Source organism: Sabethes cyaneus, chromosome 3 (assembly GCF_943734655.1).
Source record: "Sabethes cyaneus chromosome 3, idSabCyanKW18_F2, whole genome shotgun sequence".
Taxonomy (NCBI): domain Eukaryota; kingdom Metazoa; phylum Arthropoda; class Insecta; order Diptera; family Culicidae; genus Sabethes; species Sabethes cyaneus.
In genome coordinates, this window is record NC_071355.1 from 77,936,093 (window position 1) to 77,948,673 (window position 12,581).

At 42.9% G+C, this 12,581-nt stretch overlaps 2 protein-coding genes across 2 annotated transcripts in view; one reads left to right on the forward strand and one right to left on the reverse strand.

Moving 5' to 3' along the window:
- Window positions 1-740: 740 nt before the first annotated feature.
- LOC128739751 (uncharacterized) lies at window positions 741-6,319 on the forward strand. The gene is made up of 4 exons (XM_053835248.1): window positions 741-3,822; window positions 3,879-3,943; window positions 3,999-6,074; window positions 6,143-6,319. The coding sequence occupies exons 1-4, from the start codon at window positions 741-743 to the stop codon at window positions 6,317-6,319; spliced, it is 5,400 nt and encodes a 1,799-aa protein (XP_053691223.1).
- An 82-nt stretch (window positions 6,320-6,401) lies between these two features.
- Window positions 6,402-12,581, reverse strand: part of LOC128743002 (uncharacterized) — a 144,626-nt gene continuing 138,446 nt past the window's right edge. Inside the window, exons 2-5 of the mRNA XM_053839503.1 lie at window positions 9,353-9,460; window positions 9,139-9,289; window positions 8,960-9,084; window positions 6,402-8,679 (exon numbers count right to left, since the gene is read on the reverse strand). Of these exons, the coding sequence (XP_053695478.1) occupies window positions 6,850-8,679; window positions 8,960-9,084; window positions 9,139-9,289; window positions 9,353-9,460 (2,214 nt within the window). The 3' untranslated portion in view covers window positions 6,402-6,849. The remainder of the gene's footprint in view (window positions 8,680-8,959; window positions 9,085-9,138; window positions 9,290-9,352; window positions 9,461-12,581) is intronic.

Genomic DNA, 12,581 nt, shown 5'->3' on the forward strand with positions numbered 1-12,581 from the left:
ACTACCACGAAGCTCTCGATTACAACTGTTTGTGCATTTTTCACATCTGTAGGGACACCATTCCACCAGTTCCGTTTCCTCATCCGTTTCACTGTCACTCGAATAACATGACCCAGCATAGAGGAACTTCTCTTCTGGCGTGTCCCAATGGATGCGTTCATCACTCTGGAAGAGCTGGTCAACCGAAGAACTGCTACGGTAGTTTACACTGGAATCGTTACTCAATCGCCGATTGTCGCTGTTATCGACGGAAGCCACCTCAATTTTCCCGTTATCGTACACATCGATTACGAGCTCCAGCTCCCTTTCCGAGTTGATCGAGGAGGAACCATTTTCGATGGACAATCTGTTCATTGCTATTCAATTAGAAGTTTACTTTTAGTTTAGTAGTTAGTTGATGGTAACTAACTTTAACTTACCAAGAGTTGAAAATTTTTAATGTACAAAATAAATTTGGAAGGTTTCTTGTTTGACAGTTGTAGGATATTAATATGGGAACAAGGCCAACTTTGCTAAACTCATGGAAAACATATTCCTCAAATTATATATGTGAAACAAGTAAAGATGTGAATCGAATCAAAATAGCCTTGAATAAAATTTACTTTTTATTTTGACATTGCCAATTCGACATTTTTTCACATCTCTGGTAGATAAAATTAAATTTCCAGCTAAAATTTGATTGACAAAGTATCATTATTTTTAGATTAGAAACCCGATCCAACAAATTTCCCGTTTTCAAAATGCAGCGTGAGATACCTCAAGCTAGTAAAAAATCTCGGCGTAAGCTGGTGCGTCTGTCGGAGCAAAATCGCATCTTTATCGACGTGTTCGACAATGGACAAGTTCAAGTGATTTCCGAGTACCCAACAGTTTGGTCTAGTTCCGAACGGACTGTAATTCGCAACTTTGTCACAGCACCTCTACATCCCTCGCTGTTAGATGGTAACTTTCCAAGTGATTATTATGAATCGTCGCCGGATAGCCTGTCCGAATGGAGCTACTCGGTGGAATCTACGATATCGGAAGATGGTGCTACACCCGATGATGAGATGACGCTGGAAGTGTATGGCGATAATCCGATATTTTCTGTTCCCGTTATTGAGCTGCCGAGTGAGCAAACAACAACGGGTTTTAGGCAGCAAGAGGTGCGGAAACCAGATGCTGAAAGTCGTCAGTCAGTTTCGATTGTTGGAAACGTTCGAGGTCATGCTGTTGGGGCTGTTATCGAACCAAGCAGTACAGTTTTAATGCAGCTGTCGACAAGCCAGGCGGATGTTGCACATCAACGGATCATGGATTGCGTGCGACAAGCTAACGAACTGCTGGATAATGAGGAGAGTGTAGTGATATTGAATTATCCTGGGGTAGAGGAATCGCAAAGTTCTCGAAGGACGTTCATCGATCACAGAAGAGCGACTTTAAAGATGATCGAAATGGCGGAAGATGTTTTACGGAGAGTACAGGGATCTTCGAGGGAGTCAATTCTAGTGAGATTGCAAGATACTTTGAAGGAGATTTTGAATCAACCGGAGAATACGGTTGTAGTTCATAGCTATTCTAGGGAAAATTTGGAGGTAGCAGAACCAAAATCGGATGCTTTTGTTGGGTATTTTAGCAAAGATCAAGATATGGCTTTATATGTGCAAACCCCGCTGTCCAGAGATCATCTCGCTGGAAGTTTTTCCGGAAGTGAGGATGACGAAGATCGAATGCCTTTGGATCGTCTCAGAAGTTTTCTTCGGAACTCCATGATTGATCAGGAGGAAATCATGGATAGAACGTTGTCGACAGAACCTGCTATAATTGTAAGCCAGTCGGGAAATAAAATCGTAGGAGTGTTGAGTTTTCCTGACACCTCATCTGGATTAGTCACAACTACGTCTGACCGCTTTCCGATTGCTGGAAACCGCGATGAAATGGTAAAATCTACCAGGGATCTTTTCAGGAAACTAGTTCAACAGCCAAGTGAAAAGCTTTTGATTCAAGTTCATTCCGATGAGGATCGTAGTATTAGAGTGAAGCAGATAAAGCAGGACCTAGATCAGACGGTTCGAAGTGATTCAATGGAGGACAAACTTCCCGGAATCAGTGTTCGAGAGAGTGAAGATAAAATAATAGGCGTATTGAGCTATGCTGGAGGTTCGGTTGTAATTCAGACCTCAAGCAAAAATTGGATTAAACATCAAACTCATGGAAATTCACAGGATTTGTTGGTCTCGATTCGGCTGTTGATGGAAAAGTTCATCATGAACAATGAGCTCAGTGAAGAAGACATGAAGCGCATAGCGACAATCATTGCGGCAGTGTTTCATAGCGAAAAACTGGAATTATCTAAAGATTTTCTTGCGAAACCATTGCTCGAAAAGATTCGTTCGATCGTTCGACAGCTTTTGATGCCTGCAGAGGACGAAAACCCTCTCGAAATTATCAGCCAAATTCAAGAGACTCTACAGGATGTTGCGCAACAAAAATCTACCAGCAGTAAAGCTTTCGAAACAGCCAATTTGTTACGTAATTACTTCGAGGAGCTAGTTTGCGATGAAGACTCAGAGTTTGAAGCCAATGACATCCTGCAGGCGCTACGCGATGGGCTGCTAGAGGTACTTGTTCACTACGAAACTTCGCTGTCCAGTGCACTTGGAGAACTTCTGGAATTGCTTAACACTATTCCTGTAGAAGCCAGTGGAATAGATGTGTCCAGTTGTCCTGGTGTAACGCTACTTACTGATCGACAGCAAGAGCCTCCACGGCACTCGGAAGAATTGGACATTCAATCCCGCGAAGTAATTCAACAAGTACACGATTTGCTCAGCGAGGAAGGACACGTCGAAGACCGTACGGTTACCTACATGTCAATATTCCAGGCACTGTTTCTCACTCTGGTCAACATTTTCGCCGGTTGGAGTCTCAAAGTGAAGGCCTTTCTTAACAAGGTACCTGAACCGCCGCTCAAATCCGAACCTTCATCGCTAGGGAGGAAGCCTTCCGTTTCGTTTCATTTGGTTCCGGATTCGGACGATGAAACACCACCAGACCTGTCCGAGCAGCTACAACAAGAAGGGCGGCATCTAAATGAAACCATCGATGAACTTCGGCAGTATTTGGAACGGTCTCTGGATGTTCCGGATTCGTGGCAACGGGAACGTAGAGGATCGTTACTGGAGACGGAAAGAGATCAGCAGGTAGTGAAGGATCGAATGTTGTTGCTTTTTGGTAAATTGCTGGAGGAATCCGGAAAGCTGAAAGTAACGGAAAGGTCAGCAGAGACGATCCACTTGCGGTTGGAGTCGGCTTCCGGGGACTTGGTTCGGCGGGAAACCGACCGCTTTGTGGTACTCAGCGGAAACGTCCGTGATCGGCAACACAATTTGGGGTTGTTTTTCGAGGCTCGGCTGGTTGATCTGAAGCACGCTAGCGAAGTTGAGTCGGAAGTGGAGTGCGTAACGGAGGTGCGACGGCTGTCGGATGAGCAGGAAGACGTCCTCGTGCAGGAGGTACTTCCGCAGATTGTGGAGTCTTGTTCGGCGGACGTTGGAAGCGCGCGTGACGAGGTGGTGGAAAGTGAACCGCAGCAGCCTTGGATGGAGGATGGATTGCGGGAAAATCTCAGTAGATACTTTGGGATGATACAAAATTTTATTCAAGAGTCGGTAGAACCGATGAGGGAGACGATGAACATGATTTTAGACCATATGTCTTCGAGAGGAGCGGAGAGAATACGAGAATTGCGTTCGAGTTTCGCGCAAGCTGGAAGCAGTTTGATTGAGGATTACATTGTCGAATTGCAGGAAAGTGGAGAGGAAATCCAAATTCGGTCAACAGGTCAGGATTGAAAAACTACTTTATGTTTCACTAGATTTAAACGCTACTGATTTCAGAAGCTGAATACGACGACAAATGTGTTCAAAGTGAATCGTTGGAGAGCTCCAAAAGTCACATTAAAGTAAGTTATCTTTATTTATAAGGTTAGTTTTCATTCTTAGGCTGTGCTTTTTAAGGATGAAGACGTTCGAATGATGAGAATTGAAAGTGACCTACATGAAATTAAGGATAAACTGCAAATGCTTGATCGCATCTACGAGTCATTGATGCATCCGAGACCGTCTTCGCAGTCCAAATCAGAAGACTTATCTCTCGAGATAGATATTCTACCGAGTGCTCCTCCCTTTGATGAACTTGAGATCGTCAGTTCCAAAGATTTTGATGCGCAAAGTATAGAAAATTTGGAAGACGCCCGAATCGTAAAAATATATGAACGATATTCACGAGATTCGATTTCCAGTAGTGATGAGCTTGAAACCGCTGTTCAATGTTCTGAAATCGACGAAGAAGTTGTTGAAAGTGAGACAGCCGAAACAACAATAATGCTTAGCACGGTATCAAAAACAGAATCAGAACTCGTTGAAAGTATGATAGTGGTTACAAAGGATACGTCACAGGATCTTTTAGATGTACAAGCGGAAACTATAGATGACCAGCGACTTTCAGATCATTCCGTGCAGCCATTGGAGTCGCGTGAAGAGTTCATTTCTACAGAAATTTGTTCGGATGAATATGAGAGGAACACAGCGGACAAAGCACTTCAGACAGGATCACTTCCAGAGCTGATTGAGGATGTATCAGCGAAAATAATGGGTAGTCAGAAACTGTCAGATTCTAAACTGCTCCATATCTCTGACGAAGCGATTCTACAGAGTGAAGAACATCCAAAACCCGACGAGTTAGTCGTTGCATTAGACTCAAGTGACCCGACTTTGAAACTTTTCTCAAGTCAAGAGTTCTCTCAAGAAAGTCAACTACAGACTACAGATCGTATACACCGAGAACATTCTGAAGATACTTTTTTATCGAGTGAGAAATGTCCGTCAGTTGCAGCAGGAGTAGATGATGGCACTTTCAAAATTAGTGAAGAAGTTTTGACATCTCATGAATCTCTTCGAAAAATCTCTCAGTTAACGGTGCTGGAAACTGAAGAGGCAATTACAGAAGATGTAAATCTATCTGAGCAATTGACTATTCTAGTGCCTGAGTCTATCGCTGAAGTTATTCCTCAGCTAACGGTACTTGAGGACGAAGAGGCAACTACAGAATATGCTAAACAACCCGAGCAATTGACTGATCTACTACCTGAGTCTATTACTGACGAAATTCCGGACGATCACTCCAATATTGTTCCTCAGCTAACGGTGCTTGCGGACGAAATGAATGCAAAAGACGATACTAAACGTCCTGAGCAATTGACGGATCTACTACCTGAGACTATAAATGAAGATGTCTTGGACGATCATTCCATTATTATTCCCGAAGTTCCCGCAATTGACCTACTTGAGGAAGAATCTCATGCTTCATATTCTGCACTGAATATTGATTCAGAAAAACCAACTTCAAAGACAAAGCAGTCAATCGCAGAGACACCTGTCATAACTTTAGGTTCTTTGCCAGAAAAGACATTCGAATCCTCTACTCTGGAAGCAAAGCAATCATCATACAATCGACTAGATATTGAACTTCCGACTGCGTCAGCTGAAGTTGTTGTCGATATAATAAAGCAAAAGACGATGGAACCCGCAGAAGTCGATCAACAGCTTATTATATCTGATTCTAGCCAAGAAGGAATAGCCCAAGAATCTTTTACTCACAATGATTTCTCATCGCATGAAAACTCTGAGTCTATCGAATCCCCGTCAAGGGAAGCGTTTACTGATCAGACTCCCGTAGAGCAAATCGTTGAGGTCAAAAGCCCCAAACCTTCCCGCGACCGGACCCAAGATTCAGCATCAACTAACTTAGAAAATCATCCATCTGTAACGGTTTTATCAAGACATTCGACTCATAGCACATCGAATTCATCGCATGCCATCGACAACGCTGCAAAAGCAATCCTGAAGGGCGAGCAAACCAAACGCTCGAGTCTGTGCAGTCTAGCGTTGAGCTACCTATGCCCAAGTGCCGGCAGCCAAAAGCGCTACGCTTGTCCAGTGGAGATTTACTCCTGCCACCAGGTCGGTCCGAATCAACTTATGGTTCACTGGAACGTTGCCGGTCAGTTCCTCGATCAAATCGAAGGCTACAAGGTAACAGCTCAACGAACAATCTACTCAATATGAAATTTGTACCCAGTTTTCTTCTTATTCCCGTCTAGATTCAGTTAAACGGTGAGCTGGCCGTCATCTGCTACTCCCGACGGCGACGAACGGCACTGCTAGAAAACGTAGATGTCAACCGACAGCACTGGATTGCCATCTATGCCACACCTAAAGCTTCAATTGGTGATCACATCCCACCCTGGAGTCCCGGAGTATTTTTCTATCATCGCTGAAAAAGTAATATTATGTCATACATTTCGGATTTATACTCTACATCAAATTTATTATCTCTCTTTTTTTGTCATGGTACAGGGAAGGGGGCGAAGTGTATGTACAATTTTACGGTAGTATTATTTTGGGCTTAATTTAAACATTGAACTTAGGCTAGATCATTCCGGAGATTGTCATGATCTCAATTAACTTAGTTTTCAGGTTATCATTGAACGACGGATTCAGCTGTTAGTTTCGAAACAAGAAGAAATGGCTAACTAACTGGGCCACGGTTGAGACCATGATCTGCAGAATGATCTTCTCGTCGTGCATGCATCCTATTTCTAACCGTTCGAATGCCAGAGTTTACTCTGAAAGGACTAAGTGAGCTTACAGCTAGCTAGACAAGGTCTGAATAATTGAATGGAATTGTGGCTCTGAAGCCCAACTCAACTTGGCTAACGCTTACCGGTAATAAATCTACTTAGGGAAAACTTAGGGACATGGTGGGGGGAGGAGGTACAAAGCGTTTTAGTACGGTGCACTTATGTATCTATCGAATCTTCACACAGGGTTCGCACGTACCAGGCCTCAGAAAGGCCGGATGACAGTGGGGGCACTTGACGTTCTCGCCGTACCACGTCGTCGTACTGCCGTCTGCGCTTCGAGCGTACGAAGGGATTTTAACCTGAAATGAATTGACAGCTCCGTCCTGTTCGTACATGGTTCTGGAACTGGTTTCGCTTTCCAGCGGAAAGGTGAAATCAGGGATAGCAAAATTTTTGCGCAGTTCCAGGTAATTATGAGTCGGGACTGGGGCTGTCAGCTTGGTTGATTCAACGGCCGTTTTCGTGGTGGATTGATTTTCGCCAAAGTTTCCCGTTTCGGACGAAATGGAACGCGCGGTTTGATTGTGTTCGCGTGTTGAGTCGGACGACCCGTGCTCCGCGGAGGCTGGGTTTAACTGGGATGCAAGCCGGTCGTCTTCGCTGAGGGGAGCATCCAGAGGAGGATCCAGTCCATACGAGGGAATCGACCACTTCCATTGGTAGTAAATTGGTGGACCTTGCGTGGTGGCGTCGTCGTAGAACACGTAATCCTTCTTCGGAGGCAGGATTTCGTTGGACGGAGTTGGAACACTGAAGGGTCGAGGAATGTTGTCGTTACGAACTTGGATTGCGGGCTGCTCTGCTAGTTTGTCGATGCCGGTATTGACTGGTCCTCCGGAGGGATCATTTGTGATGGGTTGACGGGTGAAAACAGGCTGGCTAACGTACTGAGTTTTGATGATGTCGTAATTGGCTAGATTTGTGAATGGTGGAAGAATTTCCGTAGATGGAACTGGAACCGTTGCCGGAATTACCGGAGGTCGCTGAAGGGCAAATCGATTCTCGAACAGTCCCGCTGTAGCAGCTGGTGCGTTGAACTGGATTATCCGGGGCGGAAGGTTCGATTCTCGTGGATCGGAAAGAATACGAGGCTTGCCGGTTGAAGTCGGTATGCCGGTAGATGGAGCTTGGGTAGTGGTCGTAGATCGTATCAGTGGTTGAAACGGGGATGCTGGTCTCGTTTGAAATTGGACTGGATTGGCATTAGGAAGTTGCAAACCTAAATTGGGGACTGCAACTGGACTTGCAGTAGTGCTAATAACAGTATTGAAACTGGTTTTCCGGGGTGTAGTGGTAAACCTAGTAGTAATTGGTAGTCTAGTTGTACTGATAATTGGTTGTCTAGTGGTACTGATAGCTCTTTGAGTTGAACTGGTTGCCACAGTCGAAGTAGTTGTCGGAATCGTGTTTCGAATACTTTCATTCCTAGTAAAAAGATTCGAGAAATCATAGTCCTTGCGGTTTCCCTTTTTGTTGAAATTCAGTAGGGTTTCAAAAGGCTTAAAATCGGGACCAAGTGTTTCCTTGCCGGTGGTTTCCTTTCTTGCTTGTTCATCAGGTGTGAACGGAGGCTCGTACCGTATAGAGGGAACCTTCACGGGAGTTCCGTTCGAGTTGATTCCACTTGATTTTGGATCCACTACCTTGCTGGTACGATTCTCGCTGCTGGCAAAACGAACCGTATTCCTGCTCTCATCTTTTGTTTCATCCTCTTTGACATCTCGTCGTTCGTTGACTTTTTTATTTTGAAGTTGCTCTTCCTCGGCATTTACAGGTAGAACAGTTGATCCCGGAATATCCAGAGATTGCTTTTGATCGACTTTCTCCTTTTCAGTATCCTCATTTGCATATCGCGTTCCCCAGTGAATCGGAAGTCCATGATTGCTGGCACTCTCTTCGAAGATTTCCGCAGGTTTTCCTTTACTGGCAGGAGATTTGGTGACTTTAACCTTTTTGTCCAATCCTATGGCATTCTGTGGGGCTTGGGTATTTGTCTAAAATCGCAAATGATTATTGATTAAAATAAACTAATAAACTAATTAATTCCGGTGAAGTACGAACTAATAATGTGATGTATATACTGGACACTATCACTTGTTGTTCTTACAAAATAAAATAAGCATTTACCTTATTCGCCAACCGGTTTCGGGTAGATGTTACCTTTATTTTATTTTGTAAGAACAACAAGTGATAGTGTCCAGTATATACATCACATTATTAGTTCAATAGTTCTTACGTTGCACGAAGATACGAAAGTGAAAGTGAAGTACGAACCTTGATAAAGTTGTACATGATCGGCTGACCAGCGAAGCTGGAAGAATACGGTCGATCCAGGAGATCCGGTCGAGGTGTTCGTATTTCGTTTTCATCTTCTCCAACGAAGGGTTTATCCCGTTGACCTAAAACAAGTGACAAAGTTATAGCGATGGATGGCGATATTGTGTCAAATTTACCGATCAACAGATTAGCTGCGTAATTGCTTTCCGCTTTTGAACAATTGACCATATACCAGTGATCACAGATCAGCATTCGCTGCTGAAACAGTGTCGTATTGGGGCAGGAATAGCTGAATTGACGACCCAGTCCGTCGCACATGTGGTATATCTGTTATCAGGAGGGAACAACTTTTTAATTGAGTGTTCAAATAAGTTGGAATATCTCGCTCACCTGGCAGCCAGTTTCCACATCCGCGTAGTATCCAGCAGCCCTACCGCTACAGCTGAAGCTTGTTTTAGAGCCATATTTAAACGAGCCATCGTTTAGTAGTGGAGATTTCTGCGAATAAAAAAAGAAATTTTATTAGTATTAAACGATATTTACAGAAATAATAGACCTAAGTAAACAATAATAAGGCTTATACAAATTTGAAAAAAAGTTTATGTCGCCCCCCCTTCCAAAATTTTCGAAAATTGAAGGGGCAAAAAAATAAAATGTAATACATATTATGTTGCATTCTTTAGTGATAAGCAGATTTTTTACAGTTCATCGAGTTTACATCTCTAAATTACCCAATATGTGCATAGTTAAAGTAATTATCCGCTTATTCTCGATCAACTTTCCTTCACCAACTAAGTTTTTTGATTCCTGCTACAGGTCGCAGGCGGTCCCAAAGCCGAAAATTGGATGTGCTTGAAATCAAACTTTTGGCTCCATTTACTTTAAATCTTATTCCATTTTATTTTAACTTGTTTTAAAAGAACCGAATAAGATTGAGGCATCAATGAACTAAACAATATATTAGTGAAATTTGGTACCGCTTTTGACGGATATATTCCGAATTGCAGGAGGGTTATTTTATGCTGTCATCGGTAGTAGATAGATTAAAATAGAAATACAACAAATTAGACACTCCGGAATATCAGCATTCAGTGCTTTCGGGGCTCCAATTGGTCGTTTTATTCCGTAGTGTCCAAGAACTTACCCTAATTTTGGATGTTGGGGACATAAAGTTTACAATTTTACCTTACAAATACAATATTTTACCATGCATTGAATGCATGCAGAAAGGATGTTATTGAACTCTTCGAAACTTTTATTGTCATGTTGTGATTATCATCAAATCAAGTCATGTTAAGTTATATTACTTTTGTACTGTGCATCTTCTTCTGCTTTAACCTTCCTAATGCATTAGAAAAAAGTTACATATTATGCATTAAGGGTCGAAAACGACCCAAGTTTTGAAATTGCTCTCATTCATCCATTTTCAATCCGAATTTCGTTTTCTTTACCTCGTTTGAAAGCTATGGCCAAAAACTAGCACCCAAGGTATGTTGGGGAATATTTGTTGACAGATGGCCACTTCTGCGTCGGTTCCGGAACACCCACTACCAGGTCCCGGGGAACATTTTTATATTTTGAGATAATTCATTTTGCGGCACATCAAATCACATTGGCTTGATAAAATAAGATTAATGGAAGTGCAATGGGAACATTTTGGACCCAAGCGGCCATTTCCTCATTGGTTCTGGAACATCCGGTACCCGGTTTTCGAGGACAATTTTAAATTTTAGGATGATTTATCTTGTGACACGTCAAATTACATCAGCTTGATAACGTAAGACTATTGAAAGTATAATAAAGACATTTTGAAGGCAAATGGCTACATCAGGATTGGTCCCGGAACATCCGGTACCCGGGTTTTGGGGCCATTTTTGTATTTTAGGATAACCCATCTTGCGACACATCAAATCACATCGGCTTGATTAAATAACACTGATGAAAATAAAATAAGGTCATTTAGAAGCCAAATGACCATTTTACCATCGGTTCCGGACTATCCGGTATCCGGGTTTTGGGGACATTTTTGGATTACAGGGTAATTCATCTGCCCCGAGTTACCCCGTTTTACGGTTCATTATAAATACCGGGTACCGGATTATATGCGACTGACGCCCCATTATACTTCCATTGTTGTTATTTTATCAACGCGATGTGATTTGAGGTGCCGCATGGTGAATTATCTCAAAAGCCACAAATGTCCCCCGAAACTGGTACCGGATGACCCAGTACCGATGGTAAAGTGGCCATTTGGCTTCTAAATGACATTGTTTTACTTCCATCAGTCTTAATTTATCAAGCCGATGTGATTTGATATGTCGCATTATGAGTTATCCTAAAACACAAAAATGTTCCCAAAAACCGGGTACCGGATGTTCCAGGACCGATGCTGATGTGGCCATTTGCCTTCAACATGTGTTTATTATACTTTCAATAGTCTTACGTTATTTATTAGGGATATTTCATCTGACATAAAATATTGTCTACATGAATAAAATCTTATACTAAATTAAATCTGCGTAATCTCTGCGCAAACAAGCGCGACGGTTCACCAAAGTCAAACAATTCCTCCGCATTCGAAAAGGTCCTTACACATTCAGTAATTGGTTCGTTGTATCCAAACACAGTCCGATGAAATTGGGTCTGCAGTAAACCCGTCGAGCGCAGGGATCGTTGCGAAGCGCGAAAATTGATCATTGATAGTAAGTTAGGGGCGTCAATTTCACCATTAATAACTTTTGCTACAAATAATGCCTGTTGCACCTTGCGTCTATGTTCTAGTGTGTCTAGGTCGAGTAAACGGCATCTGTCTGCGTATGGGGGCAAGTCGTCAGGACTTCGCCAAGGGAGGTGTCGCAGTGCTAGTCGGACAAACCTCCGTTGCACACGTTCAATGTGCAGGTTCCAAGTTAGCTGCTTTGGAAACCAAACTAGGCTGCAATTTTCTAATAGCGGACGAACAAGGGCGCAGTACAACGATTTAAGACAGTGGGCATCCTTGAAGTTCCGACCAATCTTAAAGATGAATCCGAGCTGCCGTGATGCCTTGGAGATAATTGATTCACGATGCACATTGAACGTCATTTTTGTGTCCAGCAGGACTCCAAGGTCGTTAACTCGGTCCACTCTGCGTAACTCAATACCATCAACGGTGTAACCAAAAAGGATCGGGTTTTTAATGCGGTGAAAGCTCATAACTTCACATTTGGCAACGCTTATAATCAGCCAATTTTGTTTGCACCAGCTCGAAAACAAATCAAGCAAACCCTGCAGTCGACGGCAGTCATCTATATTTCCTATCGAGGCAAATAGTTTCAGGTCATCGGCGTACACTAACCTACAGCCAGTACCCAAAAGCAGCGCAATATCGTTGAAGAACAACAAGAAAAGCAATGGTCCCAAATTACTGCCCTGAGTAACTTCAGACTTATTAGTAAACACAGATGAAACAACGGATCCAAGTTTTATACGAAGCACTCTGCCACTGAGGTATGAGTTCAACCATTTCACCATTTGTTGAGAAGCACCGAGTCGAGATAGTTTCCGCAAGAGTATTGTATGGTCAATTCTATCGAAAGCAGCTTTCAAGTCTGTATAGATGACATCAACTTGTTTCTTG